This window comes from Anopheles arabiensis, chromosome X (assembly GCF_016920715.1).
Source record: "Anopheles arabiensis isolate DONGOLA chromosome X, AaraD3, whole genome shotgun sequence".
NCBI lineage: Eukaryota > Metazoa > Arthropoda > Insecta > Diptera > Culicidae > Anopheles > Anopheles arabiensis.
The window spans coordinates 7,748,272-7,769,505 of NC_053519.1; the positions used below are offsets into that span (position 1 = coordinate 7,748,272).

Here is a 21,234-nt window from a genome sequence, read left to right on the forward strand (position 1 = left end):
GCAACCCAACACTACCAGGAACCTATCATAAACCCATACCGGTACTGGAACCCATCATAAACTCAAACCAGCCCTTAAACCAATCATGAACGCATACCGATCCAGATATAACTCCCGATTAAATTTTTTTTTCTGAAACAGTACCTGGACCCGTTCCGGATTCGCTGTTTTTCCGTCCATAAAGGTCGATGGTAAGCGCTGTATGTAATATTATTTTTGACCTTAATCTACTACTTTCATCTCTTTGCTTAGATTGTTTGATCGATCCAATGCAGAGAATGCTGCGGTTTAAGGGTACGGCGCTCGACCTAACGCGCGCTAGAATTTGCAAATTTATGCCGGGCGTTACGACCGGACCGTGCCGTTCTCGAATGAAAAAAATATAAGCTCTGCCAGTATTGATCGCCAAGTCACACGCAGCTACATGGGGGACGGAGCTGTGTAAGTTGGATTTCGATTTTTTTTTCGGCACTATCTTTTAGTTACAGGGTCAATCGTGGAACAATGTTGTTGATGTTGCACAGGAAGGCTTTTGTGAGAGAAATTATGAATTTTTCAAAATACGCTTAGTGTAGTGTCGTCGATTTTATTACTTTAGTTTACTTCCGCGCGGTGTGGTCGTCCGATGTCTTCTGCCGGCTCTCGATCTGCTTCGCCTTGCCGTGTGCTCGATGTTTCCCTCCCATTCGTCTCTCTGTCCGGTGCAGATAGTCGGCTCTCGCTGTATGTCACTGCTGACAGCCACTGCTCTCATAACTCACAACCCTACAAGAGCTGTGTAACGCTTCCCTGTAACTCATCAATGCTCAAGATCTGGTAGGTCTATCTTATAGAGAGTTTAGCATATTTAGCAGCAACGGAGAATGACTTTCCCTACGTTCGATCGTTCCATTATAGATGCAAACCGATCGAATACAGAAGCTTTGCAGGAAAAAGAAAGAAAGCCAATATCTGTGATATACGTTAGCCAAAGGTGACTGGCAAGTGATTTACACAGCAGGAATTAATATTTTTCAGGAATTAACTCCTCTTTTTTTTACTAGCTTGCGCTAACCATTTCCTTAACAACTAACAAACTGTAGCCACCCACCCACTGTTCAGAAGTTTCGCGTCAGCGGATGCTCGAAGTAGTAGCGCTTCTCGCGGAACAGATTGCGCGCGATCACGTTGTAATCGTCGTCGCTCGTAATGTACGGGCCCTTCTCGAGCTCGAGCGCCAGCAGCCGGACGCGCTCGCTGCCCTCCCGGCAGAACATGTTCGCCAGGTGCACGTCCTGGGCGGCATGCCGCAACCCGATGCAGTAGGAGCGGGAGGCCCGCGAAGCGCACGCCACCATCGCGTACAGCTGCGTCGCGATGGTCGCGAGCCGGCCCAGCTCCAGGTGCCGCTCGATCACCTCGACCCCGTGGCGGGACAGGACGCACTCGGTCGCGAGCCGGAGCCGCACCACCGACTGCTCGATCCAGTGGGCGGCCGGTTCGAGCGACGGATGAAAGTATTGCTGCAGGTCGGCGAACTTTTTCGGATGCTCGATCGACGTCTTGTCGAACAGCCGGGACAGCACGTGGGACGGGTTCATGGCGGGGTTGCGATCCTTCTTGATCGTTTCGTGCGTGTGCATCTGTGGGATGGGGAAAATGGCAATAAACAAAAGGTTAGCAACGTTGGCAGCAGTGCTTGCAAAATGTCATGAGCATCACGAGATATTCGCCAATCGAAAACAATGAACATATTTGTGGTAGCTTGATGCCCATTGCTGACACTCAATAAAAGTGTGTCATGACATGTGAGTGCTTGAGCCAACTGCGCTACTCTGACTCACAAGCTAAGCTTAATGCCGTTACAAGCATAATCATGACTTATGTTCTGCCAGTGAAGAGTGCTGCCAAATGCCGCTGGTTTCAGTCACCAACAACACTCATGACTGAAATGAAGTTCAAGTCAAATAACGTACACAACTGTAATGATCAGAGATGAGACTCAATTTTTTTTTGTGACATTTTGTTTAAAACCCAACTCTTGGTGACTCATTTAGTCATGACATTTTCTGTCGGTGATCATCACGACACGAAAACAAAGTGACTGACCAAGAGTTGGTTGCACAAAATGTCACCACAACTGTTTGAGTCTCACCTATGATCATCACAGTAGAACTCGTGACGCTGACATGGATTTTGTTTCATCCGGAATTTGTAATGACTATGTCAGTGACATTTTGCAGAACTGTTCACACTGAAAAAAAAGTCATGACATCGTGACTGACCAAAAGTTGGTTCCACACAATATGTCACCAAGCATGTATTGGCCACACCAATCGTGATGATCACAATTGACGCTGACATGGAATTTGTTCTGGTCAGATTTTTTGTATGACATTGACAGTGACATTTTCCAGCACTGGTTGACAGCAACTGCATGTGAGCGGACCACTTACCCCGGCATACTGGAGCCCGGTCAGGGCGATGAAGAGGTTGACCGAATCGATCGACTCGTCGCCGATGAACAGCTTCAGCGCATCGTCAAACAATGCCTGGAATGGGCGCTCGCCGCTCAGTGCCTGTGGGCCGAGCAGCTGCAGCGGCAGCGTGGCAAGGCTCAGCAGGCTGCCCGTCGTGAACACCTTCGTGATGGCGGCCTCCATCTCCACGTCCTGGCCTTCGTAATCGTCCATCAGGCTGGCGGTGGAGTAGATTAGGCTTTCCGCCGCGTAGATCACGCTCGCCATGCGGGCCAGCTGTTCGCGCACGAGCTCCAGATCCCTGTTGGATGGCAGGCAAAAATTAGCATTTTCCGGCAGCTAAAACTAGAAGAAAGTGAATCCACAATTACATCATATCGCCGGTGGCCGCTTTCGAGTGGATGGCAAACTCGGTGAGCCCGTTGAGCACCTTCTTGAGCAGCGCGACGCGCACCACGCTCGACTGCACGCGCACGGCGGAAAGAAACTTGGACAGCACGGTGCCGCCCTCGTTCTCCGTGCCGACCAGTGCCGATTCGGGCACCTCCACTCGGTTCAGGTGCACCGTGACGCGGGCCAGCCCACCGGTACCGAGCGGCGCCTCCTCTATCTTGACGCCGGGCGCCCGCGCATCGACCAGGAAGGCGGCAATCGTGCCGTCCTCCTTGTTCAGCTTCTCCATCCGCTTGGTGGAGGCGACCACGAGCAGCAGGTCCGGGTCGGCCGGTCCGGTGCGCAGGAACACCTTCGTGCCGGACAGCGTCCACCGGCCGCCGGTGAAGTCGAGCGACGCCACCGTGCTGAACATGGTGTCCCGGGAGCTGCTCAGCTCGTAGAGCCCGGCGGCGGCGACCGTCTCGCCCGCGCACAGCTTGGCCAGATACTGTTCCTGCGCCTCGGGCGTACCGTGCTGGGCCAGCAGCTTCACGATCGCATTGTGCTCGAGCGCACCCATCGCGACGGTCCGCTCGCCGGCCACCAGCTCCTGCACGTACGCGAACTCCGTCTCGGTGAACTGCTTCCCTCCGTACGCGAGCGGCCCCTGCAGACCGGCCAGCCGGATCGAGTCCGGTCCGGCCGGTGCCTGCAGCGCCCGCTCCAGCTCCTCCCGGTGCCGGTTCAGCCGGGCCTGCTCGTCCCGATTCAGCGACTCGGGAAAGGTGAGCAGTTCCGTGTCGACCGTGCCGAGAAACATCGACTTCATGAACGGTTTCCGCTTGGGCGCCTGTACGTGTGCCGGCTTGGACAGATCGTTCACTGCGCTTGCAACCTCCTCGGAACCGGCCGGCGGCTCCGGTCGCGACGCAACGGTAGTGTGTGCCCGGTAGAGACAGGATCGGGCCCAGGACCGGCACGCCACCGTCCGCAGCAGCATCGTGCTAGTGTGTGTGTTTGTGAGTGTGCGGTCGAAAAATCGCAGCAACGAATTGAGGGAACAAAAACAACCGCACTTTATTCGCACTGGAGCATCCTTCCTTTTGGGAAAGCAGATGTTTTTGCCGTTTTCGTAACAATACCACTCGCGGTCCGTTTGACGTTTTGACGTGCGAAGGAAAACAATCCGCCCGCGATGACAGGGTGACCAGATTCAAATTTTCCGAATTTGAAAGTTCTTTGAGCTAATTGTACTGTTTTGACACATGAATTGTAAAAATCCCAATAATTTCCTTATTGATCGAATATTAAAAACCATTTCAAAAGCTTTAAAACTGTTAAAATCAATCAGAATCATGTCTAATCATTAATTTGGTGACATAGCATGGTGGCATTTTATGATAAAACTAATTATCTATTTGAAGCGAGTTAAAAGCTTGATTTTGACTCGAAAATAAGTAGAATACGAAAAGAAGAAGAAAAGAAACGTCATTCTTCCTTAAAAATGTATGGAATACTCGGTTATGCTGGTTGTCAAATAACGTAAAATAAAAACATGGTAAAGTCTAAAATAAATCAAAAATCAAATGCTAACAGCTTGTTGAAAATTACAATGTATGCACCAAAAAAAAAATCGGAAATGAAAAGTTGAAAGGCTTCGGCAAATTTCAGGAAGTAATGAATCAAAAGTTATTGCAGTTATAAATTGAAAAAAATCCCGAGTATCCGGGTACCAACTAAAAGGTGGACCGTGTATCTCGGGGACCGCCCGTACAGATAAAATTTTGATGCTCCCACCAAAAACCGCCAAAATAATCTGGCCACACTGTGCGTTTGACAGTTTAGCGTCGGTGCGCACGGAAAGTAGGGATAATCTAGCAGGGAAATGTGTTTTGTTTTTGTGGCAAACCGTTGCTGGAGGAGAATTTTCATTGCCAAGCTAGACACTAAATTGTTTTTTTTTCATTATTTTTCATGTGAAAGTAACAAAATACGCGACATTGGCACTGTCGATTTGTCACTATACGGTGGGCGCCATGTGAACAAACCCGACCAGCTGTCACCCTTTGACAGCTTGGCATTTTGTTTTGGTTTTGTTGTTGTTGTTGTTGTTGGAAAACCAAATTAGAAAACAGCCGAACCTTTGGGGGCAAACATTGTAAGTTTACTGCAAATGACGAAAATTCTGCCACGGAAATAAGTTATTATTTGTTTTCTATATTTTTTTATTGCAGCTGATTCTATTGTATGCGAGGAAGCTCCCCCTTCCTAGGCAACGACAACAACAACAACAACAACAACAGTAACATCACAGGAGGTCGATCGGCCTGGGAGCCAATTCGGAACAATTTTTGGCACAAAACCAGCATCTCGCTCGCGTAAGAGTCGAGGAAAAATCTTCCTGTGTTAGCTGTGAAGTAATTCTGTTCAGCTACCCCCTAGCGTGTGTGTGTATTTTACCATCTTTTTTTCTTCTCCCGCAGGCAAGCACCAGCGGCGAAAACAACCGGTTGAATCCTCCCCCAGCGAGCCTCAGTAAACGAACGGCGGGCACTGAAATGGCCTGGCGATCGAAGGGCTCGACACAGGCGGAACTGATCCGGCTGATGCAGGGTAAGTTTGATGGGGACTGTTCGGCTCGGAGTCGTAATCGCACGCATGCAAACGACCCCATTTCTCCTTTTCTTTTTTTTTTGGCAGATTTTAACGTGATCAAGACGGAAGCGGTAGCGCAGACAATGATAGCGACCGACCGGAAGTACTACGTACCGGCGAACGTGCCCCAGTACCAGGACGAGCCGCAGCGGATCGGGCACGGTGCCACCATCAGTGCGCCTCACATGGTATGGCTTTTTAGTAACACTTCTGTGAGGAGTTTCTTTTTTAGTTTTTTTCAGCAGAAAGTAGGGAATAGAGAGCGCAACTTCAATGAGGTAATGTGGGCGATAGTCCCAGAAAAAAAAACATATTTAAAAATTAAAAAAAGCACATACAGTATTTACCCCTTTGGTTCGAGTTTTTCACATAACGAGCAAATCTGTATGCTTAACAAATATCTCTCCTAATGAGTAAAATCGCGCATAACGAGCAATATCATTGTTGTTCGGGATAAATTTGTTGGGAAAAGATTTGAAATCAAGATCAGAATCGGTTAACATTGAGCATTTGAGCATTTGTTTAATTTTGATTATCACTCAGGTAAATGGAATCGGAATCGCTTGATTTAAACCTATTGCCAGGTTAATATTATTGTATTATTGTCACTTCTCTGGATCTACTTGTTCATGAAGGCAGTTTTGCCTGCCAATTACTACCACTCGGATAAGTTAAGACGTCCGTTGGTTCTTGCTATTACAGACTACTGCAATCTACCTTTGCATTTTGTCAACTACGCGATTGCTAGATCTACAATAGACTACATATGTGGTGTTCAAGTGTTGTTGTAGATATTATGGGAAGGAACTTTTAACTTTATACTTTAATATTCTTACCACAACAAATTTTCAATTGTGATGTATCTGTTTTTTTTTAAATAAGTGTAATAGGAAATGGTCAATAGTGGCATAACAAACATTTCCTAGATACAAACCGATAAAAGATCATTCTTAAAACAATCTATTTGGCAATCTATTTAAAAAAAAAACACTTTTTTGGCTCTTGCTTACGTGTACTAAACTGTATGCATCGACAAGTGGACTATACGCTCCAATAGTAGTAAATTTAGTAAATTACCTTAGTTGAGTTAAAATCGTATTGAATAAACGCCCGTAAACGCTTTTCAAAGCCATTGCAATTCGTACGCACAAATTCGTTGAAACCTTGCGGGTCCAGTTGGAATCCTGGTGGAAGCAAAAACTGTCTTTACCCGAAAGTATTCCCCGAAAGTATATCGTTCGACTGCCTGTATATGAAGCCGTTAAATGTTGATATATCAAGGCATGCTCCATAAATAAGACCATTTTGCTCGTTCAAAGCTACCTCCATAGCAATAGATTTTCTATTTTAAAAAAATAATGCTATGACCAGCGTGCGCTTTTAGCAGCAACTGAGATCTGACTACTGTACTTCTATGGTAATTAGTTTTAATAATAAGAATTACCAATCTTTACAAATATCAATTATTTGGTTGGAAAACTTTTACAATGTAATAATTTGAGTGCATAGTTAACTGGCCCGCAACTCATGGTCATTTACATAATAGCGGGGGATCTAAATGGAGCCCATAGTTTCCTTAAAAGTCCCCAAATATTACACTGTTCGCCTTTTTGATGAATATCTTTTTCACGAATACCAAATAAATAATCCTGAATTCGTGAGGGATTAATTTTCTTCTGTCCTTTCATATGGCAGTTATGACATTATTTTAATGGCATCTATATACTTCGTGTAATCAGGTTTACATATTTTCTGGTCTAGCTTGATTCAGTTGCCCTGAGCTTGACCAATTTGACCACTGTAACAACCTGACAACCTGGTTTAAGCCAAGAAAATGGACCGTCCCTCCGTAGCAAGGAGACTGCGTGGTAATGAATTAAGTCTCGACAGCGTGTATAGGCCGGCATGTCCACGTAGGACCTTGCACCAAATAGAAGAAGAACAACCGGAAATTTGTCGGGAAAATACACCTAAAAAGGTAAATTTGGAAAGCTTAACAAAGTATCGAACTTTACTCATTTGTACTTTTGTATTAGTAAAGAAGATTTTGCAATTTATTTGTTTGCTCTCTCATATACATGAGAGGCAAAAGCCACTGCACAAAATTTGTGTGATTTCCTTTTTCGCAGATTGCCTTAAAAATTGCCTGAAATCCAAGTGTCCGACAATGACTATACTGTACTCGCCTACTTGTAGACTTGTCGTCCTTGCAATCGAGAACAACGACGAAGTTCTTATATATAACGAACTAGATCTGTCGGTCGAGAGATCTCTAACTTGAGACATCGACCCTCCGCAAGTCTGCCTCGACCTGGTCAATCCACCGTACTAGCTGTGCCCCTCTCCCCCGCTTTGGGTTCCCTGTTGGGTTCCCCTTCGATGACCTCCTTGGCTGGATAACTAACAGGCGTCCTCGCTATGTGCCCCAGTCATCTCAGTCTCCCGAGGAGGGAGGATGCGCCTCTGAATTTCCAAGGATGTGTCAGGATTGTGTCAGTGATGGGTAATTCAGATTCAAATTCATCAATCTGAATGAATCTTTGGAATGATTCAATGAATCTGAATCTCAAAGAATTCATGAATCTCAAAAGATTTATAAATCTCAAAAGATTCTTTAATCTCAAAAGTTTCTTATATCTAGAAAGATTAACGAATCTCTAGGGATTCATGAAACTCTAAGGATACATCTATAAAATTCATAAAGCTTGAGCCTTTTATTATTCTTCTTTTTGCGGTAACAACCTACGTGGTCATGCCTATACAGGCTTTTGAGACTTTTTTTCTTGGAAAAAACCATGCAGTTGAACCGACAACGGGCAAGTTGTAGGTGGGATTGGGCAAATTCAAAATTTTGGAGATCATACATCTCTATCGATTCATGAATCCCAAGAGATGAAGAGATGAATTTTAATGGATTTATGAATCTTATAGAATCTTTACAGATTCATGAATCTTTGAAGATTCGCGAAACTTTAGAGATCCATGAATCTTTGAAGATACGATTCGAGATTCGAATCACTTATCTCTGAAGATTTATATGAATGAGTCTCAACGAAAGATTCATGAAACCCAATGCTACATGTGACTTGGGATCCAAACTACACCTCCTCCAGTGTGTCATCATCCATGGTGGTACAGGGCAAAGTATCTGGGGTGTTATCCCTGGACCCTATTCCCTGCATGTACTTTGTCTTTAACGTGGTGAACTGGAGTCCTATCCGCTGAACTTATGACTTGAGTCCAGCATACGTTTCCGCAGTCGACGAAGTTCTTACAAAATTTAAACTAAAAGTCCCCGGAGCTGCTTCATGCTTTGTCATGAGAGATTTTATTGCTAATATGGTAAAGTGCGTTGATCTAGGCCTTCAAAATTGATTTTTGCTTACAATTTTTGGTTTCTATAAACGATATCAACACATTCGACACACTTATTTGTAAGAATGTACTAATTTGAGGAAGATTTAGTTTTCCTCTCATGTGTGCATTCATGATGACGTTGATCAACGCATCTGTCAGTCACCGTATAGAGATTCGTTTTACATTGCGATTTTCTCTCCGCGTAGATTACAGATAATGATCTAAACTTCCAAACCAAAAAAAAAAAAACACACATTTCATACGACAACAGACAGCGGAAGCCATTAGCAGTATGCTTTGTTAATCATTGGAAATTGTAAACCTGAAAGTGGAATGTTGTGGGACTTGCGCCAATAAACAATCAGGCTTAAATCATATCTCCATTAGTGAAAAAAAAAAAACTACAATCAAACAAGTTCTCCATTTCCCGGGCTAGCACGCGTACGCACTGGAGCTGCTGCAATCGTACCTGAAGCCGAACAGCAAGGTGCTGGACGTCGGTTCCGGTTCGGGCTACCTGACCGCCTGCTTCGCCCGCTTCATACACCGGGACCCGGCGGCGACCGGGTACGCGGTCGGCATCGAGCACCATCCGCAGCTGGTGACGCTCGGCCGCCACAACATCGGCCAGGACGACCAATCGCTGATCGATACGGGCAAAATTGTTCTCATCGGTAACGTGCCGTTGCTTACGAATCTAAGTTCAAACCATGTTCACCATTGCTTACCGTTCAATTTCACTCTCCGTCTCTTGCAGAGGGTGACGGACGGCAGGGCTGCAAGGACCACGCACCGTACGATTGCATACATGTCGGGGCGGCCGCGCCGGAAATACCGCAACAGGTAATAAGCGGCCGAACCGAGGCAGAGGGGATGCAGTCAATTTTCCACTCCAAACTAAAAACCACCCCAATGCTTCTCGATATTCCAGCTCGTCGAGCAGCTGAAGCCCGGCGGCCGCATGATCATACCGGTTGGGCCGGAGGGAGGCAACCAGCGCCTGGTGCAGATCGACAAAACGTCCGACGGCGAGATCCAGAACACGAAGCTGATGGACGTGATGTACGTGCCGCTCACCGATCTGCGCAAATGATGCCGCTGCAGCGTGCGCACCTGCGGCCACGCACTGGCCCGACTGCTACCCCTGCTGATACTGCTCTGTCTCGGCTACACGATCGTTAAGACGTACGTGCTTTGAAACTGAAAAAAGGAAAAACTAAATCTTACTAACAAAAAATCCCCTTTGTTCGGCTGTGGATCACACACCCACACACACACACCCCAATACTGAGCAGGTTCGGTGAGCAGTGCTCGAAATAAATTCTGTTGCGTGTGTTACCTTTCTGAAACGCACGGTCTCTGCGTGCCGCTCTTTATTGTTTTCGCGTTTACATAGCGTTTGGTTTGGTTTGTTTTTTGTGTCTTTCTCCATTTCTTTTAATTTTTATCAAATTAAATCATTACGTGAGGAGGAGAAGAGTCGTCGTAATAGTAGTAGTAGTAGTAGTAGTAGTGGTAGTAGTAATAGTAGTGTTGGCCCTACCGTCACCTCCAACCCCCTTTTGCCCATTTGGGATGCCGGGCTTCCCTTTCGATCCGATGGACAACCCCCCCCCCCCCGCCGGATTTAAAGAGGATGTACACATTTAGCTTTAGCCTTTGCCGGCGGCAAAAAGGGGGGTAGGGGGTACAAAGAGAAGCTCTGGTACCACCGCAACAATTACATTACCAGCAGTAAATTATCTTTACAGGGTATTCCAGGAGTTCTCATAGGTGTGGGCATGAGAGCATTTTCTTACGGGAAATGAACTTAATGTAATGGGAATTGGTCTATATAGCACCCTTGTGGAACAAATCGAATAGGAATTTCCAAGGAGCCTGTCCAAAAAGGGTGCCACAGTCCAATTTCCAACAGAAGAAGATCACTTCTAATAAGAAAGAGTCATAGAAGTGTCCCACAACTATGAGAACCCCGGGAAAAACCCTGTTATATCCATTCCCAGTATTGTTTTGCGGTTGCTGTTTTTTTTCTTCTTCTTCTGTTAGTTAATTTTTAATTTATATATCCATTAACCTGCTCCCTGCCAAACTGTCGCATCCCCGAAAATCCCGAAAATTGACAAAAATCGATTACCATTTTTTTTTGTTGCTGATTGTTTCTAAACTTAACCGCGCGAACGGGAGGGACGGGGGCGAAACGGATTGGCGGGGCCATGTTTGCGCGTCCACCCATTTACTGCAGCAGCGGTTTAGGTTTAGGTGTGTATGATTAATTCCTGTTTCTTTTTCTTGTTTTGTGTTTGCGCTCCCAAAACTTCAATCATTACGATATGTGTTTTTTTTTTTTGCATTTTCCTTTCTAGTTTTGTAGTTTTGGTTGTTGCAAAAATGATTTTCCCTTTTGCGTCTGTGGCATTTTCTCCTCTTTATCTATTCCTTTTTTTCAATCTTTTTAATTGTTTTTTTTTTGTTTTTGTTTCTTTCCGTAGCCCTCAGCTTGCTAAGGCCAATCTAATTAGTAGTGTTAGTATTCCTTTTGCTCAATTCAACCATAGTTCTAATCCATTTAATTATCCTCCCCCTTCTAGCCCTACTACTCGAAACGCTTTCTGGTTTCTCTTTTTCTTTTCTTTTTAAATTAACGGACGCGTCCCAAACCGCATTTTTGTTTTTCGCTGCAAATACCGTTTTTTTTTTTTGCAAATACCGTGTAATTTACTTCCGGGAGGGGCTTATTCGTCCCAACGTAATATTATACCTAGTGCTACCGCGCGACCCTATGCATATTTAACGTTTAAATGGCTAATGCGAGCTAACCTTGGGAGCCGGTGTGCTGTTTTCCTGTAAACAAACCCGACAGCAACAACAAAAGACACGCAAAAATGTTCCGAGTTGGATTTTTGGATAGATGGGTGCAATAGCAAATCGCGCCATCGAAAGCAATCAAGCAGAGCGTCTGTGTGAGCTCGTCCTCGTTACGGTTTTTTTTTTTCTTCTGGTTGGCCCCCTGGTCTCCTGTCTGTGCGAGTAACTTTCTGATTTTGTTCCACTTTTTGTTCCTAAACTTTATTCAATTCCAAAAACAGAAAATCAAACTAAAAATCTCCCCCGAAATAAGAAAAAAAAAACAAATAACAACCAAAACCCATCTTTTCGTGTACAATAGATATGTTTAAATTATTTTATTACAACTGTTGGTATTTCTTTTAAATTCCTTGCATGTATGTGTTTGTTTGTCTGCTCGTGTTCGTGGGTTACATGGTTGTGGTTGGTGAATGGATGAATGAATTCATTGTACGCGGCTATTTACACAATTGACACTTGTCTATTAAAAAAAAAAAACAAAGATACGAAATACTTTGCGCTGCCTTTTCCTTAGCTCGTCCACTACACACGCTCTGCTGTATCGTCTAACAAAATTGAGGTTTGAAGGGGTGAGATGAGGAGGGGAGGGGGAGGGATGGTAGGGAAGATTACTTGTGATTGTTGGTGGTGTGTAGGAAAAAAAAAGCTTTTGGAAATGATTTCCCCACAATCAGGGGCCTATTTTTGTTCTCCCTTTATTTTCCACCAAGCACCCCCTGGCTGGAGTATAGGCTGCAGTGAATGTCTGAGCTCCTACTTCGACCCCGGTTTGTCGTTTGAGTGTCATTATACAAACGAAAAATTTAAAACAAAAATTGGATTAGAGATTCATTTTATCCATATGGTGTTTGTGGGAGGGAACGGGGGAGGAGGGGGGGGGCAAATAACGACGAAAGAAAGTAATTTGTTGTTTATATAAGTATGTATGTATGTATGTATGCATGCATGTATGTATGTATGTATGTATATATTACACGAGAGGCTCGATTATTCGTTTAAAAACGTTTGAGTATTCAATTCTAATTTACATGACAAGAATTCGCTTTGATTTTAATTACCATATTTGTTTAATGTTGTATGTGTATGTGTGAGTGTGTTGATCGATTGTTAAATAGGAGGGGAGTGATAGAGAGGGGGGAAAGGGAAGGGCGAAGGGAAGGGAACTGTAGCTCGCCGTCTGGCCTGGCCTGGGTGGTGCCCTTAACCGAATATGCTGCCTTTTTCTGTCCCGCCCGCTACACAAATCCCCGACGGCTTGTGAACCACCTTGTGAGATGGTTGCCCCTGTTAAGCTAAGCCCTAAGTGTTCTTTGTGTGTGTGTGTGTGTGTGTGTGTGTGTGTGTGTGTGTGTGTGTGTGTTGTGTTTTGTGTTGTCTTCCTTTTGTTTTGTTGTTGTTTCCTTCCGTTTTTCGCTTTACTTTGTCTAGTCCGTTTGCCTAGATGGAATCGACGAGGAAGAAAGACGCTGGAAAAGAAAAACGCTGCCCGATCGTTTTCAAGAGAATGTAAAACAAGAGCGTGATGTGTGGTGTGTTTGTGGGTGTGTGTGAGCGCCGCTGCGTGCCTTTTTCGCGCACGTACGTCCACTCCCGGTCATTTTGTGTGTTTTTTTGTTTCGATATCGTTTCATTGTCGCGTGCTTTTGATGAGGGTAAGGGGAGGGGTGGGGAGGATGATGTTCCTGGCTGTAGTACGAAAGGGAATGGTTACCGTGGTTTGCTCTGTTTTACCTGTTGTTGTTTTTTTTTGTCGCTAGCAAATGCTCAAACCCCAATGGACCGAAAGGATTTTGTATGTACAGTGGTTGTACGCGCAAATTGTAGTTCGGCCACCACTTTGCCGCCGTCAATTGAGATTCCAATGGTAGATGGGGGTGGGGGGGGGGGGGGGAGGATGGTGCGAGCATGCTTATGGCAATTCGTGGCAATTCAATAAATACTAGACGCTCGTCCCTGCTGTTCCCCACCGCCCAAGCCTTTCGTTTCAGGTTGCTTTTGCAAAGCGCAACCAACGAACCATCCGAAATTCTTGAGCTGCCTAGCGCATTTTACGGCCAAGCTACACGTACCGGACGACATCGGACGATGCCATAAATCCGTTAACGCCAACTGTCAAATCTCATACAAAATCGGCCCGCTGTGATCCGACACGGCCCGGCCCGACGCGAATCTCTTGTCTGCGGTCCTACGTTTTATGGCATCGTCCGATGTCGTCCGGTACGTGTAGCTTGGCCGTTAGAGATTCAGTACGGAGTGTTTCGGGGATGGCGGCGTTGCGCTTTGTTCCTTTGCTTCCTCCTGGCCAGCTGGTCCAGTTGCAAAAGCTGCTCAGGCTGCTTTTCAGACACAACGCGCTGTGTCTCGGGGACTTTCTCTCCCGCTGTCCGTCGTTTCGGTGCCTCGGTTTTGCTTCGATGAAAGGAAGGAGGGGGAGTGTTAGTGAAGGAAGGGGGAGGGGGGGGGTGATTTGTGTGATTTGAGCGTGGTCTTCTCTTGAGTTGTCTCTCTCTCTTCGCTAGACTAGGTCTAAAGCACAACGTCGGGCAGAGCGTGTGCCCTGGCCTAGTCTCTTAACGATGCGTCGTGTACAATTTTCCTTTCCTTGTAGTAGATCTCCTCCGACTCCTTGTCGCACAGCAGCAGGACGACCGCACCGAACAGGAAGATGGCCGCACCCCAGCCGACACCGTACGCCCAGCCGAACTCCCACACCAGTCGGTTGGCTGTGTGGCGCGTGGTTGGTTGTAGCATGGATATGGAATGAGAGGGAGGGGGAAAACACAATAGAGTTAGTTACGTTTCTAACCGGTGGAAGATAAATTACTGCGCAATAGATATGAATTAAAAAAACTGGTCTCTTCACGGAAAGATTCTGCAAAAGGCAATCCTAACGCCTTTTTTTTTAAATGAAAAGATAACATATTTTTAATCTTTTATGTCTTTTCGAGTCATATAATGGAATAGTTCAATCGGTTAATGGAATGTTTCAAACCGGTAGTGGAGCCGTGCAAATTCCTAAATAATTTGCCTCAATTTAATTAGCAACTCCAAACTCCTAAAGATACGGCCATTGAAACGCTTACGTCATCAGAATCCGGTTCGAAGGACCAAATTGCGTAGGGCCACGTTTGACTGTAGGTACAGCATCAGTTTCCGGAATCGATTACGGAATCAGAATTGGCTCCGAAATCAGAAACGGCTTCGAAATCGTAGTCGGTTTCGGCATCTCCAAAAGAATAGGCATTTGGGTCCAATGACGCTACCTATTGATAGCCGCAAAGACTCCCAATTTACTTATAACGATTCATCATGGAGATTCGCGGACTGATATTGCCTCTAAGCTTCTTATTTCAATTCAAGAACTGATTCTCATTCCGGAGCTAATTCCTGGAGTCCATTCTGGAATCAATTCTGATTCCGTTTCCGGAGCAAATTGCGATTCCCAGGTCGATTCTTATTCCGGAGCTAGCTCTAATTCCAGAGCCGATTCCGATTCCGGAACCGATTCCGAACTCGGAGTCAACTGCGGAATCGGATCTGGAATCGGCTCCGGAATCGGTTTCAGAATGTGGATCGGAATCAGCTACGGAATCAGAATCGGTTTCAGAATCGGAATCAGTTTCGACATCTCGAAAAGAATAGGCATTTGGGTCCAATAATACTACGTATTGATAGCTGCAAAGAATCCAAATTTACTTATAACGATCCATTCTCATGGAGACTCCGAGACTGATTTCGCTCCTAAAACATCTTATTTCAATTCAAGAATTGATTCTCATTCCGAAGCTAACTCCAATTCTGGAGTTAATTCTGATTCCGTTAACGGAGTAAATTGCGATTGCCAGGTCGATTCTGATCCCGGTGCCGATTTTGATTCCAGAGCCGATTCAGATTCCGGAACCGATTCCGAATTCGGAGTCAACTCAGGAATTGACTCTGGAATCGGCTCCGGAATTGGAATAGGAATCTGATAGGTCCTCCACCACTACACTGTATCACCTCAGTTGAGCTCTTACAACTAGCTGCGGAACTTAGCAACTTTACAGCTCCGTTCCACGATGTACACCTACCAATATTCAGCTCGGCAGCGAAGCAAATCGGGTACAGAATGACGGCGACCAGCAGCGAGATGACTGAAATCGAGAGCGAGACAAAAAAAAACAAACAATCAATTTACAATGCGGTTTGAGCCAGCAACAAAAAACGTTGTCGGAACAGGGCGACTCTTACGGGCAACCATCATGATCAGCACGGCCACACGGTAGAACTTGTACTTGAGGTTGTGATCCTGCGTGCGCAGCCCCAGCCCGGTCAGGAAGGTGGCCAGCGCATCGGTAACGAGCGTGATGATGCAGAGCGCCGCCGTCGCCTTGATGTAGGCTGCAAGTAGATAGCAAGCAAAACAGCAAAGTCAAAGAGGATCGTAAGCAACACTGGGACCCGATTCGCAACGTATTCCAAACGCAACGTACCGACATCGCGGCTCGGATAGCAGCCGGCCGGATCCTGCAGGTTGAACGGTAGCGGCAGCTCGTACCCCTCCTCGATGCAGTGCACAAACAGGCCCTGGCGCCAGCTCTCCGCCATCAGCCAGTCGGTGGAGGTGAGGGCCAGTATCATGAGAATGATGACAATTACGCCACAGATGAACGCAATGACCTAAAACGACGATAAATCAAATGCAAATTAATAACAAATGCCTCTCTCTCCCTCACTCTCTCTCCGTTGCTTCTCGACGCTGCTCACCTTCAGTGGTCGCGTGATGGTGACGGTTTCGATTGTTGTGGTTGGTGCCATTTTGTCCGGCGAAGGTCCACGTTTGGTACTGTTCGGTTTGCCCCAAGACGGCGTTTTCAAGGAAGACGCAGAAAATTAGTAAAATGTAGCGCAAGCGGATCCTTTGCACCTAGCCGCTCACAACACAACAAACAGGCCAGGGGGAGCTACTTTTAGTACGCAAACTCACCTGGCGCGCAAAAAGAGTAGCGTGTGGGGGTTAAAGAGAAGCTTAAGCTGCGGGCGGGAACCGTACTGCCCGCTGTTGCGGTGTTTGGCTGGCGGCTGCCTTCTTGCACTTCTGCCGAACCGGCTCGCTAGGGAAGCGCATGCACACACACACACACACACCCGCTCACTCACTCAGGCGAGGTCAGAGCAGTCCGTCCGGCGGCACGGATCGTGTCAGCAACAGTAGCAGCAGCAGCGGCGGCAGGCCAGCAGTAACGGAGCGGGACGGCAAGAGCGTCAGAGAAGCATTAAAAAGCGCGAACGGTGGTTGTCCCAGCGGCACGCCACGCTCACGGAGCTGCCCGTCGGCGTTGTCGTACGCAGCAGCACGGTGGTCGCCGGTGCATCTAAACCGTTCCACTACGGTGGATGGGCGGCGGCGGCGGCGGCGTCCAGTCGTCGCCTCTGCGGTCGCGAGCGCGGAGCAGAAGGTTAGGGCAGACACAGGCACACACAGCGGCGGCACCGTTCCGAGCTGCCGGACTGTGAGCAGTTGGGTGCGTCGCTGCACGGGGAAGCGCTTGGCGTGTGGATGGCGATGAGTACGGCGTTGCCGATGCTGGTATTGAACATTGATTAGTTCACCACCGTTTCCCTCTTTCTCTCACTCTCACTGCACCTGGTATGCATCAGCTGGTGCCGGAAAAGAGGGGTTTGCTAGTGTGAGTTTGTATGAGTTTATGAATGTTTGATGGCCAAGCGGGACGAACCGGGACGACGCGTAATTAGTTCACACACAAACACACAAACACGAACGACCGGACCTGGATGAAGAGGTGTGATTAGTGATTAGTATTATTAAAGCAACTGCCCGTTTCCTCTCTCTATTGCAGTGTTGTTCGTAGTATTTAGTTTGTCGTTACTGCACGATACACTATTTTCCTTTCAAAATATAAGTTAATAACAATGATTAATCATCTTCCGGCCGCAGCGATCGACAGTGCACCTTGCTGCCGATACCGCTGGCTTGGCGTGAGAAGTTGCTAGCCCATCGAATTTACACTTTAAACATTCACAACGCAGACTGATTTAGCAAATGGCCGCGAGTAGAAATTAGATACATTTTGGATTATTTATTAACAATTTCAGGTAACAGGTAATTGCATTTCCTTTCTACTAGAATCAGAATTATGTTCTGTAAAAGCCATATTCTGATTGAAGTTTACTAAAATATAGCAACAAAAAGCCAAACATTTGCGTTCATTTTCACACGAGCTGTAACCCAGGATTTATCATAGTTAGAACGATGTTGTTAGATCTGGACAATGTTGTATCAAGTCTGTATTTTATGATGATGTTTTTATAAGGCTATCCAAAACGTTTCTTCAGAATGAAACGGACAACTACGACTCTAAAGACTTTTCGCTAAACCCATTGCTAGAGCTGTAACGATGTGAAGCGCAATGAAATTAACAAGGTTGGGTTGAGCTGATTTGACACATTCTTAGTTAGGAGCGAAATGATTGTAAAAAGGATCTTTTCTGTCGAATTTAAAAATGTTTCAAAACAGAAACGATGTACCTCGTCGCGAAACTTGACGCAAATCGCGGAGAAACTGCGTAAGTAAAAAGTAATGGTGGGAGCTCGGAACTCGGACCTACCCAATTCCGATTCCGTGTTCGAAATCAATTTCGGAGCCGATTCCGGAGCCAGTTCCGGAACCGATTCCTGAGCCGATTCCGGAGCTGATTCTGGAGTTGACGCCGGAATCAGAATCGGCTACGGAATCGGAATCGACCTTATTCTTCTTTTATTTGTTGTAACGTCCTACGTGGGCATACTGGCCTATGCAGGCTTTCGAGACATAATTCATTACCACACAACCGTATAAATTTATCCTTGCTACGGGGGGACGGTCCATTCTAGGTTTTAACCCATAACAGGCATGTGCTGATTCCAATTCCGGGTCCGATTCCGGAACCGATTCTGGAACCAATTTCCTGGTATTCCCGGGAACAACCTGTATAGTCTGTTCCGAGTTCCCTTCAATCAGGACATGTGCTTGACGCGCTTGTGATATCAAGTGCGAAGGTTGCCTTAAGCGCGATGACGTTCCGTAAACAACTGATGCGTTGTTCTGTCCATTGCTACGCTTGCGATATCAAGTAAAACACCCTGTAGCATGCGTTTAATAAGATCAGTTAATCGTAATGCCGTAATTCTCCAATTAAAACGTGCTTTAAAATACATTTAAAAATTGATCAACAGTCAGCCATCCAAATTCCTATCGTTTTAGCTTTCACAGACAAATATTGTGCGTGTCTTTAAAACATTTTCAACGTGTTGCTACTTTAACGACGGTTTAGCTTCTCCAAACAAGGATATTGAAACTATGTGGCTTAGCACACTGATAATAAAGCATTCTTTAGACATGTTGCTTGAGGATTATTGTGCCGTTCAATCCCCCCCCATCCATCGATGCAAAGCATCATCATCAACAGCAATTTGCGTAATTATCGCCGTTCCAACGTTTTCGCCTGAGTTTGAAGTGCGTGCAGCACAATCCACAATGTGCCTCCCCCGTACATTTGCGTAATTGGGCCAAGGGCTTCAGCTTACTAATGCTTGCGTTGACGCTCTTCCCGCCTGCAATGCAGCAACAGCTCGTGCCTGTTTAACTGAGAAAGGGTTTACTGCTTCCCAAAAAAAACAAAAAAAAATCATTCTACCCAAATATTGTACACTTTCGCCTGGTCGTGCTGTAGACAGTGCGCGACCTTTCGAACACACGCTTGTATTTCTCGTGTTGCGCGCGGGATGCGTAAGTTTGATGCGCGCGCGCGCACTCACGGATCAAAACCATGCCCGAGAGGCTGGTTTTCTATTTATACCCAATCTTTGAGGCGTTAATTTGTCGGATGGTGGCGATAGACGGCCTCGCGAGTCTCTAATCTGCCGATTGCCTTGTTGGTTGGATGTTTGCTGTGCCCAACTGCCGAAGGAGTGTTTTTTAAAGGGTTTTCTTAGGTTGATTTGAACGTGACGCAGAGGTTTGGTTTTTGATCCAGCGCTTGTTACGATGCGTGTGGGTAATGTTGTTAACGGTCGTGTGGTTGTGAAAACAAAACAAAAAACAATAACAAACAACACACACACACACACATATGGCTTTCTTTGTCCAACAACATTGCCCTTTTTGGAATGAATCCGAACACAAACACAATCACGCACACACGAGCAAGGGAGCACACCACATCATGCAGCGCTGGAGACGGGCGGGTTTGGCACACGTTCGCGGTTTACCTTTCCTTGAAATAGTCCAACGTTACCGACTCCGTATCGAACTCGCTGTAGTCCGGCAGGGAATCGCCATCGATTGATTGCACACTGGTCAGCCCGAACTCCTTCTGATAGTAATTATCATTCCGGGCGGTGTAGTTTTGCGACATCTTGCTAGCTTCTGGTTTGCCCCTTCACTTTCGGCCCCGCAAAGCAAAACTTTCACGCACGCACACACACGCAGACACACGAATTATTTGATTGTTGACGACGATGATGACGACGACGGCGGCGAGACACACGAGACTGCGACCGCTTTCCCTTTTCTCCGCGGGGAAAGAAAACTCCCCGCTGTTCAGGGCGCGCAAGAATGACTAAGGCTGTGTGTGCGTATATGAATGTGTATGTGTGTGAGACCTTTTTTAACTTCTTCTGCTGTCTTGTTGCGTAGAAACGCTCGGGGTGGAGCGACGCTTCTATAAATAAATGTTCTTCTATTTTGTCCCTTAATGGAGTTGGGTTATAAATACTAAATCTGTATACCTCGCCAACCACATACACACATACACACACACGCAACTCTTCGACACCTTCGGCACCAACACTGTGCGCCCCGAAAACGCCACCAACAAAAAACCTAAATCGCCAGAAGGGTGGAACAGAACCAGCTAGATAGGATGGGAGGAGCGAATAAAACAACAACAACAACTACTACTACAAAGCAACAAACACCCCACCCCCGCCCGTGAGCGATACGATACGTTCGAATACGGGAGAGGACACACGCAGGAAAAAAAAACGCACCACGACCACAAAACACAACTAGGCACGGTTTCTTCACTACGCTTCCTCACTCAGCAGGACTGTACCGTGCGCGGAAACTGGACCGTTCCGGGTTTACTCTCGATTGCACCAGACGGGCACCAGAATGCACTTTCTTTACCGTACCTGGGGAGTTAGTTTTTCTTTTTTTCTTTTTTTATTGTTTCTTCTTCGCCAGAGCGATCTTTCCAACAAGGAGACTTCTGTGACTTTATAAATAAGACCAAGCAGAATTCGGACAAAACACTTTCCCCGTACAACGATGGTGAGAGCTTTTGACGTTCGAATATTGCTGCATCTCGCTCATTTGCTCTACCGGTTCTGTACTTGCCTGCAGTGCTCGTTTTGAAGTCAGAGTGACCAGAAATACTGCTTTATCTGTAGTTCTACCGATTTCTGATATGCCTACCGATTCACAGATGAACACTCTGAAACATACGATTTGTCATTTTTCTCTTTCAAAAATCACAGATTT

The 21,234-nt window shown here is 46.2% G+C and overlaps 3 protein-coding genes and 1 long non-coding RNA gene across 19 annotated transcripts; 2 read left to right on the forward strand and 2 right to left on the reverse strand.

Annotated features, from left to right (window-relative positions):
* Positions 1-87: 87 nt before the first annotated feature.
* Positions 88-965, forward strand: LOC120906501. The gene is made up of 3 exons (XR_005740105.1): positions 88-191; positions 253-816; positions 898-965. It is a non-coding gene; the product is annotated as an uncharacterized LOC120906501 (long non-coding RNA).
* Positions 966-1,003: 38 nt separating this feature from the next.
* On the reverse strand, positions 1,004-4,010 carry LOC120906500 (complex I assembly factor ACAD9, mitochondrial). The gene is made up of 3 exons (XM_040318231.1): positions 2,831-4,010; positions 2,436-2,760; positions 1,004-1,622 (listed from the first exon to the last, which is right to left on the reverse strand). Exons 1-3 carry the CDS (start codon positions 3,832-3,834, stop codon positions 1,098-1,100), a joined length of 1,854 nt encoding a protein of 617 aa, XP_040174165.1. The 5' UTR covers positions 3,835-4,010; the 3' UTR covers positions 1,004-1,097.
* An 860-nt stretch (positions 4,011-4,870) lies between these two features.
* Positions 4,871-10,222, forward strand: LOC120905575 (protein-L-isoaspartate(D-aspartate) O-methyltransferase). Of its 3 annotated transcripts, none has more exons than XM_040316510.1 (7): positions 4,871-4,992; positions 5,069-5,251; positions 5,318-5,447; positions 5,535-5,767; positions 9,283-9,520; positions 9,604-9,689; positions 9,778-10,222. In XM_040316510.1, exons 3-7 carry the CDS (start codon positions 5,393-5,395, stop codon positions 9,937-9,939), a joined length of 774 nt encoding a protein of 257 aa, XP_040172444.1. In that variant the 5' UTR covers positions 4,871-4,992; positions 5,069-5,251; positions 5,318-5,392; the 3' UTR covers positions 9,940-10,222. The 3 variants fall into 3 exon arrangements, with proteins under 3 accessions (XP_040172444.1, XP_040172445.1, XP_040172446.1); XM_040316511.1 differs by having other exon boundaries at positions 5,069-5,212; XM_040316512.1 differs by having other exon boundaries at positions 4,872-4,992; positions 5,535-5,677.
* A 3,546-nt stretch (positions 10,223-13,768) lies between these two features.
* On the reverse strand, positions 13,769-21,028 carry LOC120905574 (transmembrane protein 47). 14 transcript variants are annotated; one of them, XM_040316496.1, is made up of 7 exons: positions 20,807-21,028; positions 19,962-20,605; positions 16,458-16,536; positions 16,184-16,370; positions 15,942-16,091; positions 15,782-15,844; positions 13,769-14,434 (listed from the first exon to the last, which is right to left on the reverse strand). In XM_040316496.1, exons 2-7 carry the CDS (start codon positions 20,105-20,107, stop codon positions 14,274-14,276), a joined length of 786 nt encoding a protein of 261 aa, XP_040172430.1. In that variant the 5' UTR covers positions 20,108-20,605; positions 20,807-21,028; the 3' UTR covers positions 13,769-14,273. The 14 variants fall into 14 exon arrangements, with proteins under 14 accessions (XP_040172430.1, XP_040172429.1, XP_040172428.1 ...); XM_040316495.1 differs by having other exon boundaries at positions 19,962-20,574; positions 20,699-21,028; XM_040316494.1 differs by having other exon boundaries at positions 20,699-21,028.
* Between the last annotated feature and the right edge of the window lie 206 nt (positions 21,029-21,234).

What these genes read in the sequence shown, in the direction of transcription:
- LOC120906500 (XM_040318231.1), bottom strand. Translation starts at nt 3,834, where the DNA reads ATGCTGCTGCGGACGGTGGCGTGCCGGTCCTGGGCCCGATCCTGTCTC. An exon ending in GCGGCCACCGGCGATATGAT is followed by an intron (nt 2,761 to 2,830) that starts GTAATTGTGGAT and finishes GCCATCCAACAG; the next exon opens with GGATCTGGAGCTCGTGCGCG. An exon ending in CCGGGCTCCAGTATGCCGGG is followed by an intron (nt 1,623 to 2,435) that starts GTAAGTGGTCCG and finishes CCCATCCCACAG; the next exon opens with ATGCACACGCACGAAACGAT.
- LOC120905575 (XM_040316510.1), top strand. Translation starts at nt 5,393, where the DNA reads ATGGCCTGGCGATCGAAGGGCTCGACACAGGCGGAACTGATCCGGCTG. An exon ending in GAGAGCGCAACTTCAATGAG is followed by an intron (nt 5,768 to 9,282) that starts GTAATGTGGGCG and finishes TTCCCGGGCTAG; the next exon opens with CACGCGTACGCACTGGAGCT. An exon ending in CGCCGGAAATACCGCAACAG is followed by an intron (nt 9,690 to 9,777) that starts GTAATAAGCGGC and finishes TCGATATTCCAG; the next exon opens with CTCGTCGAGCAGCTGAAGCC.
- LOC120905574 (XM_040316496.1), bottom strand. Translation starts at nt 20,107, where the DNA reads ATGTCGCAAAACTACACCGCCCGGAATGATAATTACTATCAGAAGGAG. An exon ending in TTGGACTATTTCAAGGAAAG is followed by an intron (nt 16,537 to 19,961) that starts GTAAACCGCGAA and finishes CAAACCGAACAG; the next exon opens with TACCAAACGTGGACCTTCGC. An exon ending in CCATCACGCGACCACTGAAG is followed by an intron (nt 16,371 to 16,457) that starts GTGAGCAGCGTC and finishes TCGTCGTTTTAG; the next exon opens with GTCATTGCGTTCATCTGTGG.